At 43.7% G+C, this 26,282-nt stretch overlaps 1 protein-coding gene and 1 long non-coding RNA gene across 4 annotated transcripts; one reads left to right on the forward strand and one right to left on the reverse strand.

The window, feature by feature from the left end:
- Window positions 1–3,213: 3,213 nt before the first annotated feature.
- Window positions 3,214–7,640, reverse strand: LOC110506369 (cytochrome b-c1 complex subunit Rieske, mitochondrial). Its single transcript, XM_021585940.3, has 2 exons — window positions 7,403–7,640; window positions 3,214–4,536 (listed from the first exon to the last, which is right to left on the reverse strand). The coding sequence occupies exons 1-2, from the start codon at window positions 7,611–7,613 to the stop codon at window positions 3,926–3,928; spliced, it is 822 nt and encodes a 273-aa protein (XP_021441615.2). The 5' UTR covers window positions 7,614–7,640; the 3' UTR covers window positions 3,214–3,925.
- Window positions 6,825–17,301, forward strand: LOC118944432 (uncharacterized). Of its 3 annotated transcripts, none has more exons than XR_016492229.1 (3): window positions 6,825–7,106; window positions 8,268–8,361; window positions 14,637–17,301. It is a non-coding gene; the product is annotated as an uncharacterized LOC118944432 (long non-coding RNA). The 3 variants fall into 3 exon arrangements; XR_005039695.2 differs by having other exon boundaries at window positions 6,893–7,106; window positions 9,763–17,301; XR_005039696.2 differs by having other exon boundaries at window positions 6,918–7,106; window positions 14,626–15,287.
- The last annotated feature ends 8,981 nt before the right edge of the window (window positions 17,302–26,282 follow it).

Genomic DNA, 26,282 nt, shown 5'->3' on the forward strand with positions numbered 1-26,282 from the left:
TTTGATATTACTGCACTGTTGGAGCTATAAACGCTACACCCACAATAACATCTGCTAAACACATATATGTGACAAATAAAATGTCATTTGATGCACACACTTATAATCATCATTGCATTCAGTGTCTTGGTAAGTTAAAGAAACCAGGCATTTCCCTTGTATTTTTGTACTTCGGTAGTGGTGCAACACATGTGGATGAGTGCATGACCACAGAAGTAGCAGAGACATTGAACGTAGCTTACTATCTGAAGAGATGGGTATTCAGTCTGTGATGGGAAGATGGACATCAACTCAGCTGTCACTCTTGTTATGACCGTTGGGTCATAACAAGAGCTGTGACAGGGATGAGAGCAAGGATGGAAGTGCCAAGTTTACAGCGGAGGCAGAGCAAAGTGGCCGAGCCAGGGTGGAAGGTCTGATCACTGCCTGGCTGCAGGTGAAGGGTAGTACCCCTCACTGCCCTAGGCCTGTAGGCAAGCAACAGGAACCGGTGGCACCATCTGAGCATATTCCGCTAGTAGAAGGAACAAAAAGTAGAACACAGACAAAGTAGCAGAGTAGAAGGCTGCCCCAAAATCTGAAATATGTTACAAACTGCCACCAGGAACCAGTAAAAATAGTTGAGGAGGTGACATGGGAGAATGTGAGAAGTTAATCACTCAAAATAAGACATTTTTGTTCACTGAGAGACAAAGTCCGAGATGACACGACAACGAAAACATTAAAAAAAAAATTTAACGAAGTTGGAAAAAATACATTTCCAGCTATGTTCTACGGTGAAACGCCTTATCACTATGCAAATTTACGCAACACAAGTTCAAATGAATCACGAGATCCAAATACACTTTCATCATAATCTGATCCCCCTAGAGACAAGTAGAGGATTAACATGTTCATTTGACACATCAGATTGGGGAATATTAAATCAGTTTGCAGCTAATCGTTTCATTTTTCTGGTTCCATCGTCAGGAACGAAAAGCAATATACCCTCTTCACTCTTTAAAGAGAACTGCTCCAGCATCTTGAGAGTTTTCAGACAAACGCTACATTAGATACTTGCACCATGCAGTTTCGAAGAGATTAATTCAAAGTAGTCCACGAAAAAGGGACTTGCAAAGTAATATAACGAAGGGGAAAAGTTGAAACAAACAGTATATTACCTCCTTTGTTTTACATGGATCTGAGCCAGGCCGAATATAATTAGCCTAGCAAGCATCTTACGTGTTCCCTAGAAAAGCTTCTGACCCTTCGGATCAGCAGTCCGTTCACAAGTATAAGTTCCATTACATAAAACGGTGCAGTAGAGAGCTATACAGACATGCACAATCATTAAGCACCGACAGAGGAAGTATGCAGTGTTCAAAATGGCTATGACCTCTAAGAATTAATGATCAGATGGGTTGATACCGAAATAAAGAGAAGGCTTTTGGATGTAACGAGTGCCACAGCAGGACCGGGGAATCCAGCTTTCAAATGTCAAGAGTGACGTGGTGTCCTGACATCCCTGGTGATATAATTAAGCATTAAGGCCCAAGGTGGTGTGGTATATGGCCAATATACCACAGCTGAGGGCTGTTCTTAGGCACGGCGCAAAGCGCCCTTAGCCGTGGTATATTGGCCATATATCACAAACCCCCGAGGTGCCTTATTGTTATTATAAACTAGTTACCAATGTCATTAGAGCAGTAAATATAAATGTTTTGTCATACCTGTGCTATACTGTCTGATTTACCACGGCTGTCAGCCAATCAGCATTCAGGGCTCGAACTACCCAGTTTATAATCATATATCAATCACACCTGAAGGGCAAAGGGGCATCTGGCAGGCAGAGTTGACATGGCACCAGTGAGCAAGCCTGTGTCTGTCCGGGCAGGTGGTGTGTCAGACTATCAGGAACAGAGGTCACTCTAAGCAACAAGGCAGAGTGAGGGGGTTGTACTGTGGCGAAAGCCATTAGATAATCAAACCACACATACAACAGTGTGAAGTTTTCAAGTTTTAGAAAAAATAAGTCATCTGAAACCTTATTGCGCAGAGGAATTATCTTTGTTTTGTTGACAGGGAATGCTATCTGAAAAGCTACAGCAGCTGCTTATTTTCTCTATAAAATAAGCCTACAAATAGATGTTCCATTATTATACTAATTAATATACATGAAATGATATGTAAATGAAGTGCATTCTACAAGTTTGCTTGGTTGGGAGCGATTATTTATTCTCCTCTGATCCCTTCAGCTCCACTCAGGAGAATGGGCAATTTTGACCTAAAGAATGTCAGTCATCTGTCACAATACAGGGAAATCTGCAAAAAAAATAAGGCATTGGTTAGAGGCCTCTACATATATTATGATGTGAAAGGGTTGTCAAGAATCTGTCCCAACAACGTGGCTGCTTTAGAGAGCACAACACCCAGCAACATTACTCATTTGGCATTCTGCTATAGCCTTCCCCCTAACATAAGTTTTACCAACCAATCAGCAGTATGAATGCCAGTGGGGAATTCGGTGTCAATGTCACAACCAGAACATTTGATTCATCAGACAATGCAAAAACAAAATGTACAATAGATGGCAATTTACAACCAATATCATGTGTTGTATCATTGGAGTCTTTGTGGAATTCCAAGGGGGACATTTCTTCAAGGTTGACCCGAAACAGTAACAGGTCACATCAATCCTATTTAATGTACATGGATTGCAAGGAATCCATCGGGATAAAATAAATACGCACACAGGCAGTTATGCATAGCTTGTCTCTGTGGCTCCGGAGAGAGTAAGACATCAAGCACTTTATTATTAGCTAGTTATTAGTCAATGAAGCGTGGGAATGCCAGGCGGGTTGGGCAGCCAGTTCTCTCCTATTCACCAGAGCTCTTCGTCAAGACCACCTCAAACACCAGGCTTCTCTTCATACCAGACTATGACACGCCTTGAGCAGTTATCCTTATCCGTAACTAGCCAATGCCAAACCATTCATTTCTAGGAACTATACCGGACCGTAGTTTTGACTTGTATGTAAAGTCAAATGAGGGTTCGTGTTATTAACCCAGCCTGATAGCTAAATGCAATGTACTCGCAAATCTGAGGTTTGCTTTAGCAGGTGCATCGGAAATGTTCAAATGCCATTCAGACTATAGAGGCAAGCTGCTGCTGTGTACTGCACTAGCAACCCAGTCTGAGCTGCAAACTGTAAATAGCACACAAAAGGAATAGGATTTTCTGTGAAACATTTATTAGCTTAACATGAGTATACATTTTTACATAACTCTGTAGGCAGATAGCTCATCAATAGAAAAATGTGACTGTTCCGTTGCTTTAGCATTGATTTAATGCCTTTGTCAGCCCCCGCTGACCCCTTTTCTTTCTTGCATAGAATGTGTAACGTTAATCTATGTGACGGCGACCGAAACAAAAACAGGGATATCGATAGGAAGAAAACATACAACCCCTCGCAATATTACCATTAAACAACTTTACCTAAGCACTCTAAATCGTCCCAACAAAATCTGAGACAAAACCTTTCCTGTAGCTCTCTGAAATGGAACATAAAGGCATCAATCATGACATTAACCCTTGAGAATCACCTTCGGACACAATTGTAGGTAACTGTCTGTAAGCAGGTGTATGTTTTTGGGTCAATCTTCTTGTACCTGCACTATTAAAACATCACTACTATTAGTATGCTATTCCACGCTAAGGCGAAATAAACCCCATCATTCATTTTACAACCCAGGTCGTATTTTGGTACAGTATTAGATGTAGCTGAGATTGGGAAATAAATAACATGAGGTTTTCAATCAGATAAAATGTACATTTATTACTTACAATATACCACCCTGAAACAGAGTTTATGCCTGCTAATGGATGGAATAATGAGTCAGACAGAAACATACCGAACATACTGATCTGTGATCTCAGTCCAACAATTTAGCCTACAATTACTGTGTCCTCATCTGGGAACTCATAGTAGGGCACCTCCAGGTTGAGTGGGGCTGGGCCTTTCCTGATGCGGCCAGAGGCATCGTAGTGAGAGCCATGGCAGGGGCAGTAGTATCCGCCATAGTCACCAGCATTGGCGATGGGTACACAGCCCAGGTGGGTGCACACGCCGATGACAATGATCCATTTTGGGTTGGCGACGCGGTCCTTGTCGTGCTGGGGGTCACGAAGCACAGCCATTTCCACAGCTTCCTCTGTGGCGATCTCTTTCTCAGTCCGGTGGCGGATGAACAGAGGCTTGCCCCTCCACTTGAAGGTCATATTCTTGCCCTCTGGGATCTCTCCCAGCTTGACCTCGATCTTGGACATGGCCAGGACATCAGCTGAGGCACTCATGGAAGAGATAAACTGTGTGGCCACGGTCTTGGCTGTGTAGACACCCACCACGGCTGTGGCCCCGGTGACAAGGTAGGAGAAGGTTTTCCTGGACTCGCTGCTCTCCTGAGAAGATTTATTGGGGTCAAGCAACTCAGGCCGACGGTAATCAGAGAAATCTGGCACCTTGATGTCAGTGTGAGCGAAGCGGACTGCAGCTTTTGCTGAAAAATAAAACAAGTTGTCCATTAGATAAACAATCAAGACAGTACTAAGAGATAAACAATGGCATGTGATAGGAAAGTACCGGAGGGCACATTATAGCAGCAGATGCATCCAAGTCAATAGCTAATTAGATAGAAAATGTATGAACAGATTGTTTAAAAGTCAAGTTTAAATATTCAATAAAGTAGCTAGCTAGCAAGCTTTCTAAGTTAGCTAGCCCATTAGCCAGGGCATAATCAATGTGTCTTGTAATGGAAACCATTTAAGAATCAAACAGAGCAAACGTAATGAGAAGGGACCTTCCTGAATTTGTCAACAGAAACCCTTGTTTCATTGCAAAATGTTTTGCAACAAAATAATAGAAATGAATACACCTTTGGCCTACATGTAGTGACCAAGAAAGCACTTCTCACTCTATCCAGAAGATTCCAGCTCTACCATTACACTTGTTGACACTGAGCTGCATTGGGTTCAGAATGCAATCATGGTTACATTAAGACACTGGAAACCGTGTTAGGAAAATCTAATCAAATCACATTTTATTGATCACATACACATGGTTAGCAGATGTTAACGCGAGTGTAGCGAAATGCTTGTGCTTCTAGTGCCGACTATGCAGTAATATCTAACATGTAATCTAACAAATTCACAACAACTACCTTATACACACAAATGTAAAGGGATGAATAAGAATATGTACATATAAATATATGGACGAGCGATGGCCGAACACAGTATTTACATATGAGATGAGTAATGTAGGATATGTAAACATTTTTAAGTGCCGTTATTTAAAGTGACTAGTGATTCCTCAATGTAAACATCATTAAAGTGACACCTTCATTAAGTCAGTTTATTTAAGTGGCCAGAGATTTGAGTCTGTATGTTGACAGCAGCCTCTCCATGTTAGTGATGGCTGTTTAACAGTCTGATGGCCTTGAGATAGAAGCTGTTTTTCAGTCTCTTGGTCCCAGTTTTGATGCACCTGTACTGACCTCGCCTTCTGGATGATAGTGGGGTGAACAGGCAGTGGCTCAGGTGGTTGTTGTACTTGATGATATTTTTGGCCTTCCTGTGTCAACGGGTGCTGTAGGTGTCCTGGAGGGCAGGTCGTTTGCCCCTGGTGATGCATTGTGCAGACTGCACTATCCTCTGGAGAGCCTTGAGGTTGAGGGCGGTGCAATTGCTGTACCAGGTGGTGATACAACCCGACAGGATGCTCTCGATTGTGCATCTGTAAAAGTTTGTGAGTGTTTTAGATGACAAGCCTGCTGCGCCTTCTTCATCACGCTGTCTGTGTGGTCCATTTCAGTTTGTCCATGATGTGTACGCCAAGGAACTTAACACTTTCCACCTTTTCCACTACTGTCCCGTCGATGTGGATGGGGGGTGCTCCCTCTGCTGTTTCCTGAAGTCCACGATCATCTCCTTTGTTTTGTTGACGTTGAGTGGGAGGTTATTTTCCTGACACCACACTCAGAGGGCCCTCACCTCCTCCCTGTAGGCTGTCTCGTCGTTGTTGGTAATCAGGCCTACCACTGTATTGTCGTCTGCAAACTTGATGATTGAGTTGGTAGCGTGCATGGCCACAGTCATGGGTGAACAGGGAGTACAGGAGAGGGCTGAGAACGCTCCCTTGTGGGGCCCCAGTGTTGAGAATCAGTGGGGTGGAGATGTTTTTTCCTACCTTCACCACCTGGGGGTGGCCTACCGCAACGCATGGATGGAATATGCCACTGTACTCAATTTGACCTTACTCCACACTGATACATTGAGAAGATTGAAATACTGTTTCATCCTCATGCTAGCTAGCAGTAGCCATTATGGAATGGCAAATCACTTTGAACAACAAAAGATGCTGGTTGGAATGGCTGTGTCAACCAAACTGGCTGCAGTGGCAATTGCTAGCTAGCATGAGGACAGAAATGGCAGTTTTCTGGGAAAACAAGCAGTATTTCAATCTTCTTGATCTATCAGTGTGGATTAAGGTACAATTTGGAGTGTGGTTGCATATCCCATCCCTGCATAGAGGTAAGCTTTCTGACCAATATCTCTATCTCACGCCAGCTCCATAGTGACTTAATATATTCATCATTGCGTTCTGTCCCCCAGTGCAGCTCAATGTAAACACAAGCTTAATGGTAGTGTCGGAATCTGCTGGCTAGCATCTCTAAGACCCACCTGAATGGGTTATGTAAACTAGAATTATAAAAAGACATTACTACATCAGTAAAGGTAGCACTAGCAGCTAGCTAGCTATTTAGTTTGCCAAACAGGTTGTGACCCCACACTGCAGTCAGAGTTTCTAAACCCAGAGGCGCAACATCGCGAGACTTCGTGGAAAGATTGCAAAACAGACCAAGCGGACCAGGCCATGGTCATGTGCTAGTTAACGTCGACCCCGCATCACCTACAAGCATGATCTGGTATTTTTTATTGGAGAAGCAGTTTCTGCCCATCTTCATACTGGGTCTTTGCTGCAGTGCTAACCTTGTGCCACCATACTGCAGTTCTGCAAGTTACATCCTAGCCTCGTTCATCATGGACACCCCACTTACTTACCTAGCAAGTAAACGAAATTTTTGTTCTAAGCGTTTGGTCCTGACCTCGCAGTCAGCTAGTTACCTTAGTTAGCTAGTTAACTACTTAGCTGGCTACTAGGCCGCGTCTAGACAATGCTAATGAACACTAGGCTAATTTATTAAACAATCCTCTCAGATTCTACAGCATACACACTGGACTTTGGTAAACTACACCAGCACGTCCTAACATCTTATGTCAATGACTCATCCACAAGTAAAACAAATAACCCGATTATTAACGTTAGCCATTAGATGCTGTTAGCTAGCTTGCTTAGCTACTTACCATTTATGCTAACTGATACTGCCGGCCCGGTCTTGGGGCTCTGGCCGTTCAGGGACTCGCGGGTTAGGAACGGTTTCTTCGTGTCTACCAACACTTTCTCTCCCTTTACAACCACCCCTGGAATAAGTGCTTTGAGTGGTCCAGCAACTGCATAGTTCGTTGCCTGCAAGTATGGGGAAAATGCCCCCGAACGAGCGGCAAGGGACATCATCTTTTAAGCGAGGTCCTTGCAATGCTAGCTAGCTACGACCTTGCCTGGATTGTGCAAGGGGCGCAAGCGCTGTCTGCTTACGCAACACGTCAAGTTACTAAATGACGTCGGTCAGAAGGGTTACCTTTTTTTTACTGTGATGAGCAATAACTAATCAATTATTCTCTTAGGGAATTCTTATCTGATTAAAATACTTAGGACTTTTCTGACACTAAATTGTGTTATGTGTTTTGTTTTACACTACTCCATTGTTCAAGTTGTGAGATAACTAAACACGACCAATCATCATTTGCATAAGCTAATGCCCTTTGACATCACATTAGGACCTACGTTTAATAATTATTCTCACCATGGAGAAAATGACAAAACATTATGCATAGCTGCTATTTGTGGAATGGTTATACACTGACTTCCTTGGTCGTGACATTATTAAAACATGTATTCCAAATACATATTCGTCCAAATGTAGGCCCCTGTCATGCATTGAAGACATACAATTAATTCATGAGTAAACTAGGTAGCTAGCTAGCTTACTTGCAATGATTGACTCCAAAATGCAAACATAGCTGACAACATTACTTTGTAAGCTTTGGCTGTTATGTTGCTAGGTAAAAACTCTCTTGTGTGTGTGTCTGTCCCATTTTGTTTCTGCAGGCTGATGCAGAGTCAGAGAAGAAAAGGTGAAACTGTATATATACACCAACATCTTTGGCTGAAGTTATTGGAGAGATGTGCTGTGCATGATACCGTAAGTAAGCGTTTTAGCAGAGATGAATAAGGCCTGGAATGCTATACATTTTCTTCCAAGGGAATGGACAAAATGTAAAAGAAAGATGTTTGGCAAGCTGCAATCCTTTAGCGAATCATGCAGTGTCACTTTTATTTCTAAATTGCTGATGCATAACTAGCCCAAGATGTACTGTTAAGGAGCGTCAGCACTGTTGTACACATGGGGCGGCAGGGTAGCCTAGTGGTTAGAGCGTTGGACTAGTAACCGGAAGGTTGCGAGTTCAAACCCCCGAGCTGACAAGGTACTAATCTGTCGTTCTGCCCCTGAACAGGCAGTTAACCCACTGTTCCCAGGCCGTCATTGAAAATAAGAATTTGTTCTTAACTGACTTGCCTGGTTAAATAAAGGTAAAATAAAAAAATAAAAAAAAAATAAAAAATAATTAGCCGCGCCGTCTTCAATGCTTCAATTAAGAACCCAAAAGCTAATGCATAACTGAAGGGCACCGGAGTCCAATGAAGGGGTGATTTTTTTTAACCATCAACAATGAACTGAAGACCTTTGAGAGTTCCAAACTGTCGTTGGTCAAAGAGAATGAGAATGCTCAATTAGTCTGATGTTCAATTAAGTCTAATGTTAGCTCAGCATTATTTTTTTATTTTATTATTTTATTTTACCCCGATTTCGATCTTCGTCGAAATCGCTGCAACCCAAATTCAAGAAAGTGTACAGAATTATATAGAGCCCTTATTGCATGAAACTTCCTTCCATCTCATATTGCTCAAATAAACAGCTAACCTGGTTTCAAAAAACAGATGAAGCAACACCTCGCGGCACAACATCTCTCCCCTATTTGACCTAGATACTTTGTGTATATGCATTGATATTTAGGCTACGTATGCCTTTTTAAAAAATGTATGTTGTTCTGTCCTTGAGCTGTTCTTATCTGTTGATGTTCTGTATGTCATTCTGTATTATGTTCTGTGTGGACCCCAGGAAGAGTAGCTGCTGTTTTTGCTATAGCTAATGGGCATCCTAATAAAATAACAAATACCCAACGGGCTCTGGAGGCGAAAGTCAAGTCACATGTCCTCCGAAACGCGCTTCTTAACACCCGCCCGCTTAACCTGGAAGCCAGCCGCACCAATGTGTCGGAGGAAACACCATTCACTTGACGACAAGGATTCGCTAGAGCGCGATGAGCCAAGTAAAGCCCCCCCAGCCAAACACTCCCCTAACCCGGACGACGCTTGTCCAATTGTGTGCCGCCCTATGGGACTCCCGATCACGGCTGGCTGTGATACAGCCCGGGATCGAACCCAGGTCTGTAGTGACATTTCTAGCACTGCAATGCCCCAGACCTCCAGGGGTCCCCTAACCAAAGATAGCATAATGTAATGACTCTCTCTCCTCTTTCAGTTTAGCCCTGATGTATCGCCATCTGAGATTGGCATCTGTCCAGTACCACAGTGCACAGATGAAGCACGAGCAAGAACTGGTTGATATGAAGGGACTGGTGGAGAGAACCAGGCCACTAATGACAAAAGCAGAACATGAAAACCTTCTGCTAGCCGATGAACTGTGTTTGAAAACTGAACAATTAAAAGTAATTGCAAAAACTTATGATGATGAATGAGCACAAACTCTTCAACAAAATCGTTTGCTACCGTAACAACTCGATCTAGCCAGAACTAAATACGATGAAGTCCACGCCAAACTAGATAAATCTAGTCAAGCTATCTACAAACAGGAGCGTGCAACTTGATAACATGCATGCAGTTTTGATGAACGTTACTCAAAACAATAATGTTCGAGTCCAAAACCTGCAGACCAAAGACGATCAGTTAATGAACACAAGGACCAAGATGGTTGACAAATCAGCAGAACTCATTGAAGTCGCTGACCAAATGAATGATGAGAGAACTCAGGTGATGAAGATGGAAATATTGATTTCTAAGCAAGCGGAGGAAATCTCATCACTGAATCTCTCGCTCCGTACTCAAGACCTCTACCTGCAAACTATGACAGATAACACTCACATGTCTAAATTCAGTACTCAAAGTGCTCAAGTGGACTCTGCTATGCAGCAGAATACCTCCCTTAGGTACCATCTGCAGGAATTCCAGAAAAGTCACGCGCTACAGCGTGAATACCCAACCAAGCAACTGGAGCATTGAGAGATGACACATAATAATAGTTTCTGCCATGAAACCACGAGACCAATACCCACCGCAGTCTAAATAACTGGAGAGTACGTCACTATTCGAAATGACTACCACTACAATCAACCTCTTTTCACCATGAACAGAAATGACACATCACGTCATTGCGAACAACCACTCCACTTTGTGGGGAATATGACCACAAAACGCAACTCAAACAGCCCATAAACAGTCCTAGAGGACTGCTTAACTTGTGAAGCGCAAATTGATTTGGGCTCGACAATATCGCTCGTCTCTCAAACATTATTCAATGGTCTCAAAAGATATTTGAAGCCAACTAAACGTTGGTTAAAAAAGGAACGATGCAACTCTACACTTCGAGGTTTCACTCAGACTACCGCGCCTCTCACATTGAGACTCATGCTGAAACTACTCTTCCAGGACGTATCGCTCGTTCACCCTGTGTATGTTACCAGCCTAGAATCTGAACCACTGCTACTCGGAACAGATTTAAAGGATCATTTGGATTGAAAAACCAACCAAGTATGGTCACAGGTCACCGTGCCATCTCCACTGACCACACTGTCTTCTCCTAACGCTAGCTGCAATGCAGTCATCCACGAGGGGTATCTGTCGACAGCACCCCTTGGGTAAAAGAAGCTTGATAACCTCTTGGTGCAGAATCCAACCCAAGGAGATATTACAATATCTCGTCACATTCAATCAGCAAACCCGATTGACCCTTATTTTCATGATTTCGAGCCAGCAGTCTCTGTGAATGAGCAACTTCCCTCCTCCTTAGTGTCGTACAATACTGTAGCTGAGATGAACTTCTCTTGTTCTTGGACACTTCCGCAAGCCCTGCGGCACAGGAATAAAAACATTGAGTGTACTCTGCTTCCGATGATACATTTTCCTCTTTGCGGGGGACTGAAACCCCTTACAATAACACCAGTGGCGTCACTCCCACAACTGACCCGATGATTCCCACTGGTGAAACACTGTGCGATTTCGCAGACAGATATCCTCTTCTCATTTCCCAGGTACTGGATCGGTTGCCACACGTGGATACTGTAGTGACTGACAGGCCTCGACAGCCTCTGAGCGGTTTGAAGCACAAACACCAGGAGATTTGTTTGAAAGGTTACAGCCAATCTAATAACAACGCGGCTGCTGACAACTCGTACAAAGGGTCCGACCTTTTCGTACAGAGAGGAGCGGGCCAGGCCTCGAGGGATAACCTTAGAACACATCTAAGATACCACTGAGGTGTACCACACTGGTCGTAAAATAAGTCCAGTGGGCTTTCCACCTCCAAAAACAAATGATTATTCCCTGCCATGTGTAGTTTCAACTACCAAGGAACTAGTAAAACGCTCTAATCGTGTGTTCTGGTAGGATAACATTTCAGAATAAATCGGTAGGATAACTGGTCCCATTGAGTACCAGGACCAATGCCAGCACAGTTAGTCCAGCTACAATCAGGAAGAAGGTTAGAGACCTCACAAGTCAAATTGCTATTGATAACAGCGGCAGAGGAGTTTGTAGTCACACAGATTGCAACATGTGGAAGGGAATCTCCAAAACACTCTTCTAATGGTTAACACAAGCCTCTAATAAATAGAATCCTCCATTCAGTAGGAAAGTTATTAGAAATCATGAACCATGATCACACCGCGTACGAGTGGTTCAGTGCTTAGAGAGTACTTCCGTCGTGAGGTTAGCGAGCTCCTCAGTGGATAACTTAGCTATGAAATAGACTCTTTAATACCTATCACCACTACAATGGTGTAAGACACAGTGACTTGTAGTAAAACTACAACAGGTCCCCTTAACATACAGTTGAAGTCGAAAGTTGACGTACACCTTAGCCAAATACATTTAAACTCTGTTTTTCACAATTCCTGACATTTAGTCAGAGTAAAAATTCCCTGTCTTAGGTCAGTTAGGATCACCACTTTATTTTAAGAATGTTAAATGTCAGAATAATAGTAGAGAGAAGGATTTATTTTTAGCTTTTATTCCTAGTGGGTCAGAAGTTTACATACACTCAACTAGTATTTGGTAGCATTGCCTTTAAATTGTTAAACTTGGGTCAAACGTTTTCGGTAGCCTTCCACAAGCCTCCCACAATAATTTGTGTGCATTTTGGCCCATTCCTCCTGACAGAGCTGGTGTAACTGAGTCAGGTTTGTAGGCCTTTCTCGCACAGGATTTTTCAGTTCTGCCCACACATTTTCCATAGAATTGAAGTCAGGGCTTTGTGATGCCCACTCCTATACCTTAACTTTGTTGTCCTTAAGCCATTTTGCCACAACTTTGAAAGGATGCTTGGGGACATTGTCCATTTGGAAGACCCATTTGAGACCAAGCTTTAATTTCCTGGCTGATGTTTTGAGATGTTGCTTCAATATATCCACATAATTTTCCTTCCTCATGATGCCATCTATTTTGGGAAGCGCACCAGTCCCTCTTGCAGCAAGCACCCCCACATCATGATGCTACCACCCCCGTTCTTCACGGTTGGGATGGTGTTCTTTGGCTTGCAAGCCTTCCCCTTTTTCCTCCAAACACAACGATGGTCATTATGGCCAAACAGTTCTATTATTGTTTCATCAAACCAGAGGACATTTCTCCAAAAAGTATGCTCTCTGTCTCCATGTGTAGTCTGGTTTATTTATGGCGATTTTGGAGCAGTGGCTTCTTCCTTGCTGAGCGGCCTTTCAGTTTATGTCGATAAAGGACTAATTTTACAGTGAATATAGATACTTTTGTACCTGTTTCCTCCAGCATCTTCACAAGGTCCTTTGCTGTTGTTCTGGGATTGATTTGCACTTTTCCCACCAAAGTACCTTCATTTCTAGGAGACAGAACGTGTCTCATTCCTGAGCGGTATGACGGCTGCGTGGTCTCATGGTGTTTATACTTGCGTACTATTGTTTGTACAGATAAAAGTGGTACCTCCAGGCATTTGGAAATTGCTCCCAAGGATGAACCAGAATTGTGGAGGTCTACAATTTATCTTCTGAGGTCTTGGCTGATTTCTTTTGATTTTCCCATGATGTCAAGCAAAGAGGCACTGAGTTTGAAGGTAGGCCTTGAAATACATCCACAGGTACACCTCCAATTGACTCAAATAATGTAAATTTGTCGATCAGAAGCTTCTAACGCCATGACATCATTTTCTGGAATATTCCAAGCTGTTTAAGGGCACAGTTAACTTAGTGTATGTAAACTTCTGACCCACTGGAATTGTGATACAGTGAATTATAAGTGAAATAATCTGTCTGTAAACAATTGTTTGAAAAATGACTTGTGTCATGTTCAAAGTAGATGTCCTAACTGATTCGCAAAATCTATAGTTTGTTAACAAGAAATTTGTGGAGTGGTTGAAAAACTAGTTTTAATGACTCCAACCTAAGTGTATGTAAATTTCCGACTTCAACTGTATGTCTTGAGGACGGCATCAATTCTTACTGACCTCCAGGCATTGAATTGGAAATAGACTCATTCTGAACAGGTTGCAGCCTAACAGGATACTTGGTTTTCTTTTCCTTGGCACGTGCACTTGTGTTAGCATAAACGCACAGGTGCAACAGAACATTTATTGAGGATTTATGCTAGGACCGCTTAAGGGACCGAGCAAAATACCAGCATATTTTTTTAATATAAATTTTACCCTGAGGCCTTTGGCTCTACAGCTACCATACTCACCAGTTTCTCCCCAGGGGTCCATAGGTCATACCCGCAGAGTGTCCGAAGCTGGTGTCTTACAGCTGTAGACTCATCATGTAGTTATCAACTTAGGATAGTGCCCTAAGCAACACACCGTGAATTAGGAACGCCCTAGATATGACATCAGACAATGCCATGATAGGGTCATTTTGCCAAGACCATGGACGTATATAGAATACAGTTCAATTAGATGATTACGGTGTGGTAACTATATTTTGTTTATCTTTTATTCATTGTTGTTTAATTTTCTTTGACACTTAGGAAGTGATAGAACCATAAACAACTTTCCCTTCAACCATCAGTTAGTGCCACAACGCCGCTCATTTGGGAAGAAATGTAATTCTATATTTTGTTTGTGTGTGTGCATTGTTAACATCTGCCTAAGTTACTGCCCAGATCTACCAGGCTGGACGACCAGACGACAGGTCCAGAAGGGCGATGCCCAACCTGGACACTGCCCATTCTTGTGGTGGACTGATCTGTTGGCAGAAAGCCAGGCTAAACCACCAGAGGGGGACCACAACAGCAATCACCAACCAGTACATCTCCTGGCCATTATTGTGGTGGTTTGCAGCTTTCAGAAAGCCTACCGGGGTAAATCACCAGAGGGGGACTGCAACGATGATCCACAACCAGGACATCCCTTGGTCATTTTTATGGTGGTTTGCAACTTGCAGGATAATTCCAAGATTTAAACCACCAGAGGGGGAATGTCATGACACTCTCCTTGCTGAGGATCAAAAGGACCCATCAGCTAGGCCAATGGCTGACAGATAGCCAAACTCTCTCTCTCCTGGGGGAGTTGGCCCGGTTTTATGACTTAACAACCAGATTGTAAATACCTAGCAGAAACTCTCCCTGGCTCTGCAGTATTGAGAATGCAATGTCTGAGTGTTACAGAGAGACTCTTGCCAAAGAACTTAAACATCAAGCAATGAACATTGGGACAATATACTTCAACATCCAAATGTTGGTAATGATGTGAAATGGAATATGGAAAATGAATGTCTATTTTGTGATGTCATTAAAATGATCAGAAAGACTGTATAACAAGATAACTGTAACTCTGAAAGGGTACACATCCTAGTTATCAGGTTTGCATCTCAATATAAAATAAATGATTAAGTATAAGAATACGTTTGAAAAGATAGAAATGTGAATTCAGACTTCTAAATGAGATAATTGCTTTTCACATAAACTTGGGCCAAGTCAGTAACCACGCCCACGTGAGCACAGACGTTGTGTCAACAGGACGGAACACCCTCCAAGGCCAGAGTTATACACCTGTTCTGAAAGGCCCCAGAGTCTGCAACATCACAAAGCAATGGGCGCCACCAAGTAAGCGGCACCATGAAGACCAAGGAGCTCTCCAAACAGGTCAGGGACAAAGTTGTCGAGAAGTGCAGATCAGGGTTGGGTTCTAAAAAAATATCAGAAACTTTGAACATCCCAAGGAGCACCATTAAATCCATTATTTAAAAATGGAAGGAATATGGCACCACAACAAACCTGCCAAGAGAGGGCTGCCCGCCAAAACGGACCAGGCAAGGAGGGTATTAATCAGAGAGGCAACAGAGAGACCAAAGATACCCCAATCTCCACTGTGGAGCTTTGAAGCTCCTTCAGGGTTATCTGTCTAGAGAACCACTTTAAGCCGTACACTCCACAGAGCTGGGCTTTATGGAAGAGGGTCCAGAAAAAGCCATTGCTTAAAGAAAAAAATAAGCAAACACGTTTGGTGTTTGCCAAAAGGAATGTAGGAGACTCCCCAAACATATGGCGGAAGGTACTCTGTTCAGATGAGACTAAAATTGAGCTTTTTGGCCATCAAGGTAAACTATGTCTATATCTGGTGCAAACCCAACACCTCTCATCACCCCGAGAACACCATCCCCACAGTGAAGCATGGTGGTGGCAGCATCATGCTGTGGGATGTTTTTCGTCGACAGGGACTGGGAGGAATTGAAGGAATGGCGCTGAATACAGGGAAATTCTTGAGGGAAACCTGTTTCAGTCTTCCAGAGATTTGAGACTGGGACGGAGGTTTACCTTCCAGCAGGACAGTGACCCTAAGCATTCTGCTAAAGCAACACTCGAGTGGTTTAAGGGGAAACATTTAAATGTCTTGGAATGGCCTAGTTAAAGCCCAGACCTTAATCCAATTGAAAATATGTGGTATCACTTAAAGATTGCTGTACACCAGCGGAACCCATCCAACTTGGAGGAGATGGAGCTGTTATACCTTGAAGAATGGGCAAAAATCCCAGTGGCTAGATGTGCCAAGCTATAGAGACATACCCCAAGAGACTTGCAGCTGTAATTTCTGCAAAAGGTCTACAAAGTAGGGGGGAGTGAATAGTGAATTGTTAGTTATGCACGCTGAAGTTTTCTGGTTTTTGTGTTATTTCTTGTTTGTTTCACAATAAAAAATATCTAGCATCTTCAAAGTGGTAGGCATGTTGTGTAAATCAAATTATACAACCCCCCCAAAAAATCCATTTTAATTCCAGGTTGTAAGGCAAAGAAAATAGGAAAAATTCCAAGGGGGTTGAATACATTCGCAAGCCACTGTATCTCTGAGGTGTCGATTTAAATGAACATCGGGAAATACAGACCCCTCTGAACGCCGCGTGGTACACCTCTGATGTATCCATTCTAATTCACACTCCGATACAAAGAAGCCTACAATTAGGAAGGACATTGTGACCTCTGGTGGACAACCAGAGACTTACACACCAGAGACTTACATCAAACCACTTCCCATAGACAGATCGAGGTCAACAGAGAGGCGACAAAGACATCCACGTGTAAATATATACATTGTTTTTCTTTTCGAATGAGTGGTTGTTCATGTATGAAGTACGATAAGTCCACTATCTTTGTCTTTCCCGCTCTACCCCCCCCCCCCCCCTTTTCATTTTGTAACAAACCGTCATATCGGGTTAGTCCACTAGGGACTTTTCATATGCATTATGTTAGTAATCGATAACCTATACCGTGTATGTGTGTGTTTATGTATTTCTGTGTGATTATTTAGTTAGTAAATAAATAATTAAGCCAATTTCTGTATTGCTGATTCATCACTAAGGCTAGGGTTCTAGCGGATTAAGATATTTGTGACGTTCAGAATGAGACTGATGAGGTAATTAATAATTGACTGTATTGATGTAAGAGATATCTGTGTTTCTTTAGAGTTTGAGTCGGGAGATTGTCACTCTTTAAACATCTTTTTCCGTGATGCCCTAAGTTTCTAATGAGTTAATTGCTCCATGATGAATTTGATCGAGTAATAATTAAACGGAGTAGGTAATTATTTGATAAATAGCAGTCATTACATTAGTGATAGTCATGTCACGACAATAACATAGCAAAATATGTAGAATAGCAGGAAATTTTACCTTTGAAACGTCAAAATCTTATTTTAGCCTCATGGCAAAATGTGCACAATGGCATGAGATGAGATACAAAACAGCACAATTTTCTCTCTCACCCATGGCGAAAAGTTAGAATTGCAGGAAATTAGATTTAAAACTGCAACATTTTCTCTTAGCTTCATAACAAAATAGAAAGGATAGAACTTTAATGTCCCCAAGGGGGTATTGTCTTAAACACACAGTACTGCTGTACATTACACACTCAACATAATACCTTGCCCGTTATCCTTATCATACACATTGTACACTTCTCATATAGCCACATACATAATACTTAGCATATTCACCTATTCTGCAAGTGGTGTACTAACACAGCGTCTACCTGAGGGGAGGAGGGACCCTATAGCGTCTGTCTGAGGGGAGGAGGGACCCTATAGCATCTGTCTGAGGGGATGAGGGACCCTATAGCGTCTGTCTGAGGGGAGGAGGGACCCTATAGCGTCTGTCTGAGGGGAGGAGGGACCCTATAGTGTCTGTCTGAGGGGATGAGGGACCCTATAGCATCTGTCTGTCTGAGGGTAGGACCCTATAGCGTCTGCCTGAGGGAAGGAGGGACCCTATAGTATCTGCTTGAGGTGAGGAGCTGATACTCGGAGTGAAGTACATTGGAGGGATCTGAAATAATTTCCTGTGCTTGTCTGCTCAGAAATAGTCTGCAGGGAGGGATGTTGCCTCACACCCATGTTTGTATGCAATTTGTGTTTTCAGTGGGACTGATCAATTGCAAAACCAGACTGTGATGCCATTTCTAGGATACTCTCTATGACCGCATGGTAGGAAATAAACATTATTTTTGGTCAATTCCAAAAACCTTGAGATTACACTACATAGGAAATAGAGGTGTCGTTGGACTCGGGAGTCGACACTCTCTACTTGGATCTTCCAGCTCAGCACATTGTCCACGTTGTACACCCAGAGACTTGAACGAACTAACCTGCTATGTTTGCATTGTGAGCAACCACAGGCGCGTGGATGCCGACAGATTTGGGGTCAAACACAATCGCCTCCGTCTCCTCTGTTTTCTTTACATTAAAGTATGAAATTGTGCTCATCACACCACTGGACAAACCTTTGAATCTCTGAACTGTACACAGTAGTATCTGCATCTTTATACATCAGACCAAGAATGTTTGTAATCATCTGAGGACTTGACAATATCGTTTTCAAGATTACTGCTAGTGCATTCATTTGTGTACAGTGTGAAAACGATGGGTCGAACTCACACAACCTTGGATGGCCCCCATGCTAATGTCTCTAGCCTCAGATAGGGTATCATAAACTCTAACCTGTTGAATATGGCTCGGCAGGAATGAGTGGTACCACCTGATGGTATCGGGGGGTTAACACGGCTTTAACTGGCTGAGTTGGACATGTGGCTGTATTGTGTTAAACACTGAACTGAAATCAATAAATAACAGTCTAGCATTGGCCTTGGGGTTTTCCAGATGCTTAACAACGAGATGCACTATGGCGTTGATTGCCTCATCAGTCCAACGACTTTGCTTTTTGGCAAATTGATAAGGACGTAACCCATGGTTCACATCTGAACGGAGCAAGTTCAACACTTTATTACGATGGGGGTCAGAGCAACATGTGTCTAGTCATCATTTTCTTTTGGACCAGGCTTTTTGGGAACTGGAAGGATATTGGCCTTTTTCCACAATGTGTAGAATAGCATTATACAGCTGGAGATTTATTCAACACAAAAAGGTTGGTACCCCGGGGCCCCAAATGTGGTAGTCCGGCCCTGTTTGATCCATATGATGCAGGCTACCCAACATTAAATCCTTTCTATTTCAGGCAGCACTTTCCTCACTGCCCACTAAAACTAAAGGCTATTGACATTTCTAATCTATGAGCATGCAGTGGAGCTCTTGTTCTCTCAACACTGTATCTGTCATATCACACTTGACATTTGGCGCCGCTGCTTCCACAAGCAGACTTCCCATTACTTTCACTGGCAAAAAGAAACTCAGACGTCATCAAGACACTGTCTCTCTGTCTGGCTTTTCAGAAATCCCCCTTTTAAAATAGCCTTACAATGGAATGTGTCTTTTTTACGTATGATGGTAATGTTGAACTCTCCACTGTTCCTATTTCAAAGGAAAACACCGTCACACACTTCCATTCACACAAACATCGGTTTGTCTGGCCAGTCGTTGGGCACACTTCACCGTGCAGACTTACAAATGTGTAGGTCTGAGCATTCGTCGTTTCAGGGAGCTTGTGGACTTCCTGTCCTCAAGCCGTGGTAGCCAGAGAATTTAATCTCTTAAAGAGGTAATCCCATTGGGCCTTTAACAGACATACTAAGTCCTTGTACCCCACTGCTACTCCTACGCAGCTCACAGCACATTAAAAGCTGACAGCTACTGTAACCTTTGACCCTCAACTCCAGTCCCATGCCGGCCTCCCACTGATGTATTCTTCTGACACAGCTGGACACAGCAGAGAGGAGAGGATTATGCCACTGTTGCTTTGTAACACATGACATATCTGGACAGTCCCAAAAGTACCACTTGAGCAAACACTCACACACACTTTGTCATGCCCAGTTCCAGCCAGTAACTTCATAGTGTTTGCAATTAAACACCTTGTCTCTTCAGATTCAGTGTGATAATATGTGGTGAACTCACACTTCAAAAGCACTGTACAATGCCAATATACTGTAGGTATCTGGAGAAAAGGACATGCTTTTGTCAGACAGACCATTAGGTGTGTAGATATGCAAATCAATGACCCATGTTACCGAGCAGAAAAAAAATCAAAATGAAAGTGAACATTGGGTCAATGACTTTTTACATTTACAATGCCCATAGAGCTGCTACCTGGAGTCTTCTTGAAGCTATTCATAGATTTTTTATTTAAAGTCGCTTCAAGATAATGATTACCCATCACGTTTTGGTCACGTAACCTTTCTATCCTAATATGATGAATCATGTATCATAGGGGACCAAATGCATTTTAATCAGTAAAGTCCCTTCAGTATCGATCACCCGTTGAGGAGATATTGTGATTGCGGAGGTCTGTAGTCGATGTGGCACTGAGGGATAATCGGTACCTGCACAAATATAACATCACTTTTAATTGAACTGTATGCCTTCAAGTTAGGCCAGCTTTTAATTCCTTCAAACTTCCTTTGACCGTGAGGATTCGGTTTTCTCAGAAGAAATCACAAGGAACCTGAATATTCCACCAAATGTTTAGTGTCATTTGACATGATTGATGATTAAAATATGTTGTTAGTCATACTCTATTAATCAAATTACTTCATGATCTTTTTATACAGAGATGCAATTTTTGTAAGCAGATAATGCTCAAAGACAGTGCGATGGCACACTTCAATAGAGCTATACAGAGTCCAATTAACTGAGTGTTATACATAGAGGTGATCTCAATTAAAATCTGACGCCGCAACAAGTGTATTTTTCACAGTATTTCAGGGCAAAACTATGAGGGAAATGATGGTTGACTCATTCCTAATTATGTCGGTTTATCTGTGTCACCAGACAAGTTTGATCATTAATCTGGGTGTGTCACTCAACCACCCTCGCTAAATTATAATAGACTTGTCATCATTTCTGGAGATGTCAAAAATATTTGTGCCGGCAAAATGAAATATCCCAACTGTCTCACAATCTGTTGACACTTTTCTAAAAATTAAGTTTGTTTGGACTTAGCGTAAAAAACTTCCCCACATATCCTCCTACTTTATATCCACCTATTGAAGCTCTTCACCTGGTAAGCCAGTACAAAGGGTTGGGCAAGGTGAGAGCAGATGGCGTGAGGTCACCCAAGTTATTTGATAAATGCCTCATATCTTTGCAGCGTTGACTGGTTCTGCATAGCCGTGGCCTCATATTTTGGAAGGATATGTTCTGGGCTCAGATAATGTCATCCACTGTGTTAGAATATCCCCCCCCCCCCCCGAAAGGCTTGGTTCTGATACTTCAGTCTGATAAGCCGCCACAGATACCAGCTCTTATGACTTGCAGTCCCCTTGCCCCTCATCACCAAACATCTATACTACTGAAGTGACGGGACAGAGGAGAAAACCCGATGCAGCTGTCTCCAGTGAAGGGAGTCTGATGGCCTTATCTTGGGGACAATGTCTTTAAGGCTGGGAGGTTTGTTCATCTCCATATACTACAGTGCCTTGCGAAAGTATTCGGCCCCCTTGAACTTTGCGAACTTTTGCCACATTTCAGGCTTCAAACATAAAGATATAAAACTGTATTTTTTTGTGAAGAATCAACAACAAGTGGGACACAATCATGAAGTGGAACGACATTTATTGGATATTTCAAACTTTTTTAACAAATCAAAAACTGAAAAATTGGGCGTGCAAAATTATTCAGCCCCCTTAAGTTAATACTTTGTAGCGCCACCTTTTGCTGCGATTACAGCTGTAAGTCGCTTGAGGTATGTCTCTATCAGTTTTGCACATCGAGAGACTGACATTTTTTCCCATTCCTCCTTGCAAAACAGCTCGAGCTCAGTGAGGTTGGATGGAGAGCATTTGTGAACAGCAGGTTTCAGTTCTTTCCACAGATTCTCGATTGGATTCAGGTCTGGACTTTGACTTGGCCATTCTAACACCTGGATATGTTTATTTTTGAACCATTCCATTGTAGATTTTGCTTTATGTTTTGGATCATTGTCTTGTTGGAAGACAAATCTCCGTCCCAGTCTCAGGTCTTTTGCAGACTCCATCAGGTTTTCTTCCAGAATGGTCCTGTATTTGGCTCCATCCATCTTTCCATCAATTTTAACCATCTTCCCTGTCCCTGCTGAAGAAAAGCAGGCCCAAACCATGATGCTGCCACCACCATGTTTGACAGTGGGGATGGTGTATTCAGCTGTGTTGCTTTTACGCCAAACATAACGTTTTGCATTGTTGCCAAAAAGTTCAATTTTGGTTTCATCTGACCAGAGCACCTTCTTCCACATGTTTGGTGTGTCTCCCAGGTGGCTTGTGGCAAACTTTTTATGGATATCTTTAAGAAATGGCTTTCTTCTTGCCACTCTTCCATAAAGGCCAGATTTGTGCAATATACGACTGATTGTTGTCCTATGGACAGAGTCTCCCACCTCAGCTGTAGATCTCTGCAGTTCATCCAGAGTGATCATGGGCCTCTTGGCTGCATCTCTGATCAGTCTTCTCCTTGTATGAGCTGAAAGTTTAGAGGGACGGCCAGGTCTTGGTAGATTTGCAGTGGTCTGATACTCCTTCCATTTCAATATTATCGCTTGCACAGTGCTCCTTGGGATGTTTAAAGCTTGGGAAATCTTTCTGTATCCAAATCCGGCTTTAAACTTCTTCACAACAGTATCTCGGACCTGCCTGGTGTGTTCCTTGTTCTTCATGATGCTCTCTGCGCTTTTAACGGACCTCTGAGACTATCACAGTGCAGGTGCATTTATACAGAGACTTGATTACACACAGGTGGATTGTATTTATCATCATTAGTCATTTAGGTCAACATTGGATCATTCAGAGATCCTCACTGAACTTCTGGAGAGAGTTTGCTGCACTGAAAGTAAAGGGGCTGAATAATTTTGCACGCCCAATTTTTCAGTTTTTGATTTGTTAAAAAAGTTTGAAATATCCAATAAATGTGTCATGTATTGTCATGTTGTGTCTTTCTGTCCTTTCCTTTCACCCTGTCTCCCTCTGCTGGTCGTATTAGGTTACCTTTTCTCCCCCGCTTTCCCCCAGCTGTTCCTTGTCTCCTCCTAACTACCCATTCACCCCGTTTCCCACCTGTTCCCTTTTTCCCTCTGATTAGGTCCCTATATCTCTCTCTGTTTCTGCTCCTGTCTTTGTCGGATTCTTGTTTGTTGTGTTTCATGCCTGAACCAGACTATCGTCATGTTTGCTGTAACCTTGTCCTGTCCTGTCGGAATCTGCCGGTCTGTCTGAACCTACCGATGTTTGGTTATTAAAGAAGCTCTGTTAAGTTAATTCGCTTTTGGGTCCTCATTCACTCACCGTGACAGAAGAATCCGACCAAGAATGGACCCAGCGACTTCGGATCCTCTCCACTCAGCCGTCGAGATCCAGGGAGCGATGCTAGGCAGACACGAGCAGGAATTGTCTGCTGCTCGACATGCCGTTGAGACCCTGGCCACCCAAGTCTCCAACCTCACAGAACAGGTTCACCATCTCCGCCTCGATCCACCGGCCACTTCCAGGGCTTTCGAATCTCCGGAGCCCAGAATCAATAACCCGCCGTGTTACTCTGGGGAGCCCACTGAATGCCGCTCGTTCCTCACCCAGTGTGATATTGTGTTTTCTCTCCAGCCCAACACTTACGCCAGGAGCACTGCTCGTGTCGCCTACGTCATATCTCTCCTTACTGGACGGGCTCGTGAGTGGGGCACGGCAATCTGGGAGGCAAGGGCTGAGTGTACTAACCAGTATCAGGACTTTAAGGAGGAGATGATACGGGTTTTTGATCGATCTGTTTTTGGGGAGGAGGCTTCCAGGGCCCTGTCTTCCCTATGTCAAGGCAATCGATCCATAACTGACTACTCTATTGAGTTTCGCACTCTTGCTGCCTCCAGTGGCTGGAACGAGCCGGCCTTGCTCGCTCGTCTTCTGGAGGGTCTCCGCGCAGAGGTAAAGGATGAGATTCTCTCCCGGGAGGTTCCTTCCAGCGTGGATTCCTTGATTGAACTCGCTAATCGCATTGAGCGACGGGTTGATCTTCGTCACCGAGCTCGTGGAAAGGAGCTCGCGCTCTCCGTTGCCCCCCTCTCCGCATCACTACCATCTTCCTCTGCCGGCTCGGGAGCTGAGCCTATGCAGCTGGGAGGTATCCGCATCTCGACTAAGGAGAGGGAACGGAGAATCACCAACCGCCTCTGTCTCTATTGCGGTTCTGCTGGTCATTTTGTCACTTCATGTCCAGTAAAAGCCAGAGCTCATCAGTAAGCGGAGGGCTACTGGTGAGCGCTACTACTCCTGTCTCTCCTTCAAGATCCTGCACTACCTTGTCGGTCCATCTACGCTGGACCGGTTCGTCAGCTTCCTGCAGTGCCTTAATAGACTCTGGGGCGGAGGGCTGTTTTATGGACGAGACCTGGGCTCGGGAACATGACATTCCTCTCAGACAGTTAAGGGAGTCCACGGCCTTGTTCGCCCTGGATGGTAGTCCTCTCCCCAGGATTCAGCGTGAGACGCTACCTTTAACCCTCACTGTTTCTGGTAATCATAGCGAAACCATTTATTTTTTAATTTTTCGTTCACCTTTTACACCTGTTGTTTTGGGCCATCCCTGGCTAGTTTGTCATAATCCTTCCATTAATTGGTCTAGTAATTCTATCCTCTCCTGGAACGTCTCTTGTCATGTGAAATGTTTAATGTCTGCTATCCCTCCTGTTTCCTCTGTCTCTTCTTCACAGGAGGAGCCTGGTGATTTGACAGGGGTGCCGGAGGAATATCACGATCTGCGCACGGTGTTCAGTCGGTCCAGGGCCACCTCTCTTCCTCCACACCGGTCGTATGATTGTAGTATTGATCTCCTTCCGGGAACCACTCCCCCCCGGGGTAGACTATACTCTCTGTCGGCTCCCGAACGTAAGGCTCTCGAGGATTATTTGTCTGTAGCTCTTGACGCCGGTACCATAGTCCCCTCCTCCTCTCCCGCCGGAGCGGGGGTTTTTTTTGTCAAGAAGAAGGACGGGTCTCTGCGCCCCTGCATAGATTATCGAGGGCTGAATGACATAACAGTGAAGAATCGTTATCCGCTTCCTCTTATGTCTTCAGCCTTCGAGATCCTGCAGGGAGCCAGGTTTTTCACTAAGTTGGACCTTCGTAACGCTTACCATCTCGTGCGCATCAGGGAGGGGGACGAGTGGAAGACGGCGTTTAACACTCCGTTAGGGCACTTTGAATACCGGGTTCTTCCTTTCGGCCTCGCTAACGCTCCAGCTGTCTTTCAGGCATTAGTCAATGATGTCCTGAGAGACATGCTGAACATCTTTGTTTTCGTTTACCTTGACGATATCCTGATTTTTTCACCGTCACTCCAGATTCATGTTCAGCACGTTCGACGTGTCCTCCAGCGCCTTTTAGAGAATTGTCTTTTTGTGAAGGCTGAGAAGTGCACTTTTCATGCCTCCTCCGTCACATTTCTCGGTTCTGTTATTTCCGCTGAAGGCATTAAGATGGATCCCGCTAAGGTCCAAGCTGTCATTGATTGGCCCGCCCCTAAGTCACGCATCGAGCTGCAGCGCTTTCTCGGCTTCGCGAACTTCTATCGTCGTTTCATCCGTAATTTCGGTCAGGTGGCAGCTCCTCTCACAGCCCTTACTTCTGTCAAGACGTGCTTTAAGTGGTCCGTTTCCGCCCAGGGAGCTTTTGATCTCCTCAAGAATCGTTTTACATCCGCTCCTATCCTTGTTACACCTGACGTCTCTAGACAGTTCGTTGTCGAGGTTGACGCGTCAGAGGTGGGCGTGGGAGCCATTCTTTCTCAGGGCTCCCTCTCTGACGACAAGGTCCACCCATGCGCGTATTTTTCTCATCGCCTGTCGCCGTCGGAACGTAACTATGATGTGGGAAACCGCGAACTGCTCGCCATCCGGTTAGCCCTAGGCGAAT

The sequence above is a fragment of the Oncorhynchus mykiss genome, chromosome 26, assembly GCF_057628025.1.
Source record: "Oncorhynchus mykiss isolate SJ-2025 chromosome 26, ASM5762802v1, whole genome shotgun sequence".
In the NCBI taxonomy this organism is placed as follows: Eukaryota; Metazoa; Chordata; class Actinopteri; order Salmoniformes; family Salmonidae; genus Oncorhynchus; species Oncorhynchus mykiss.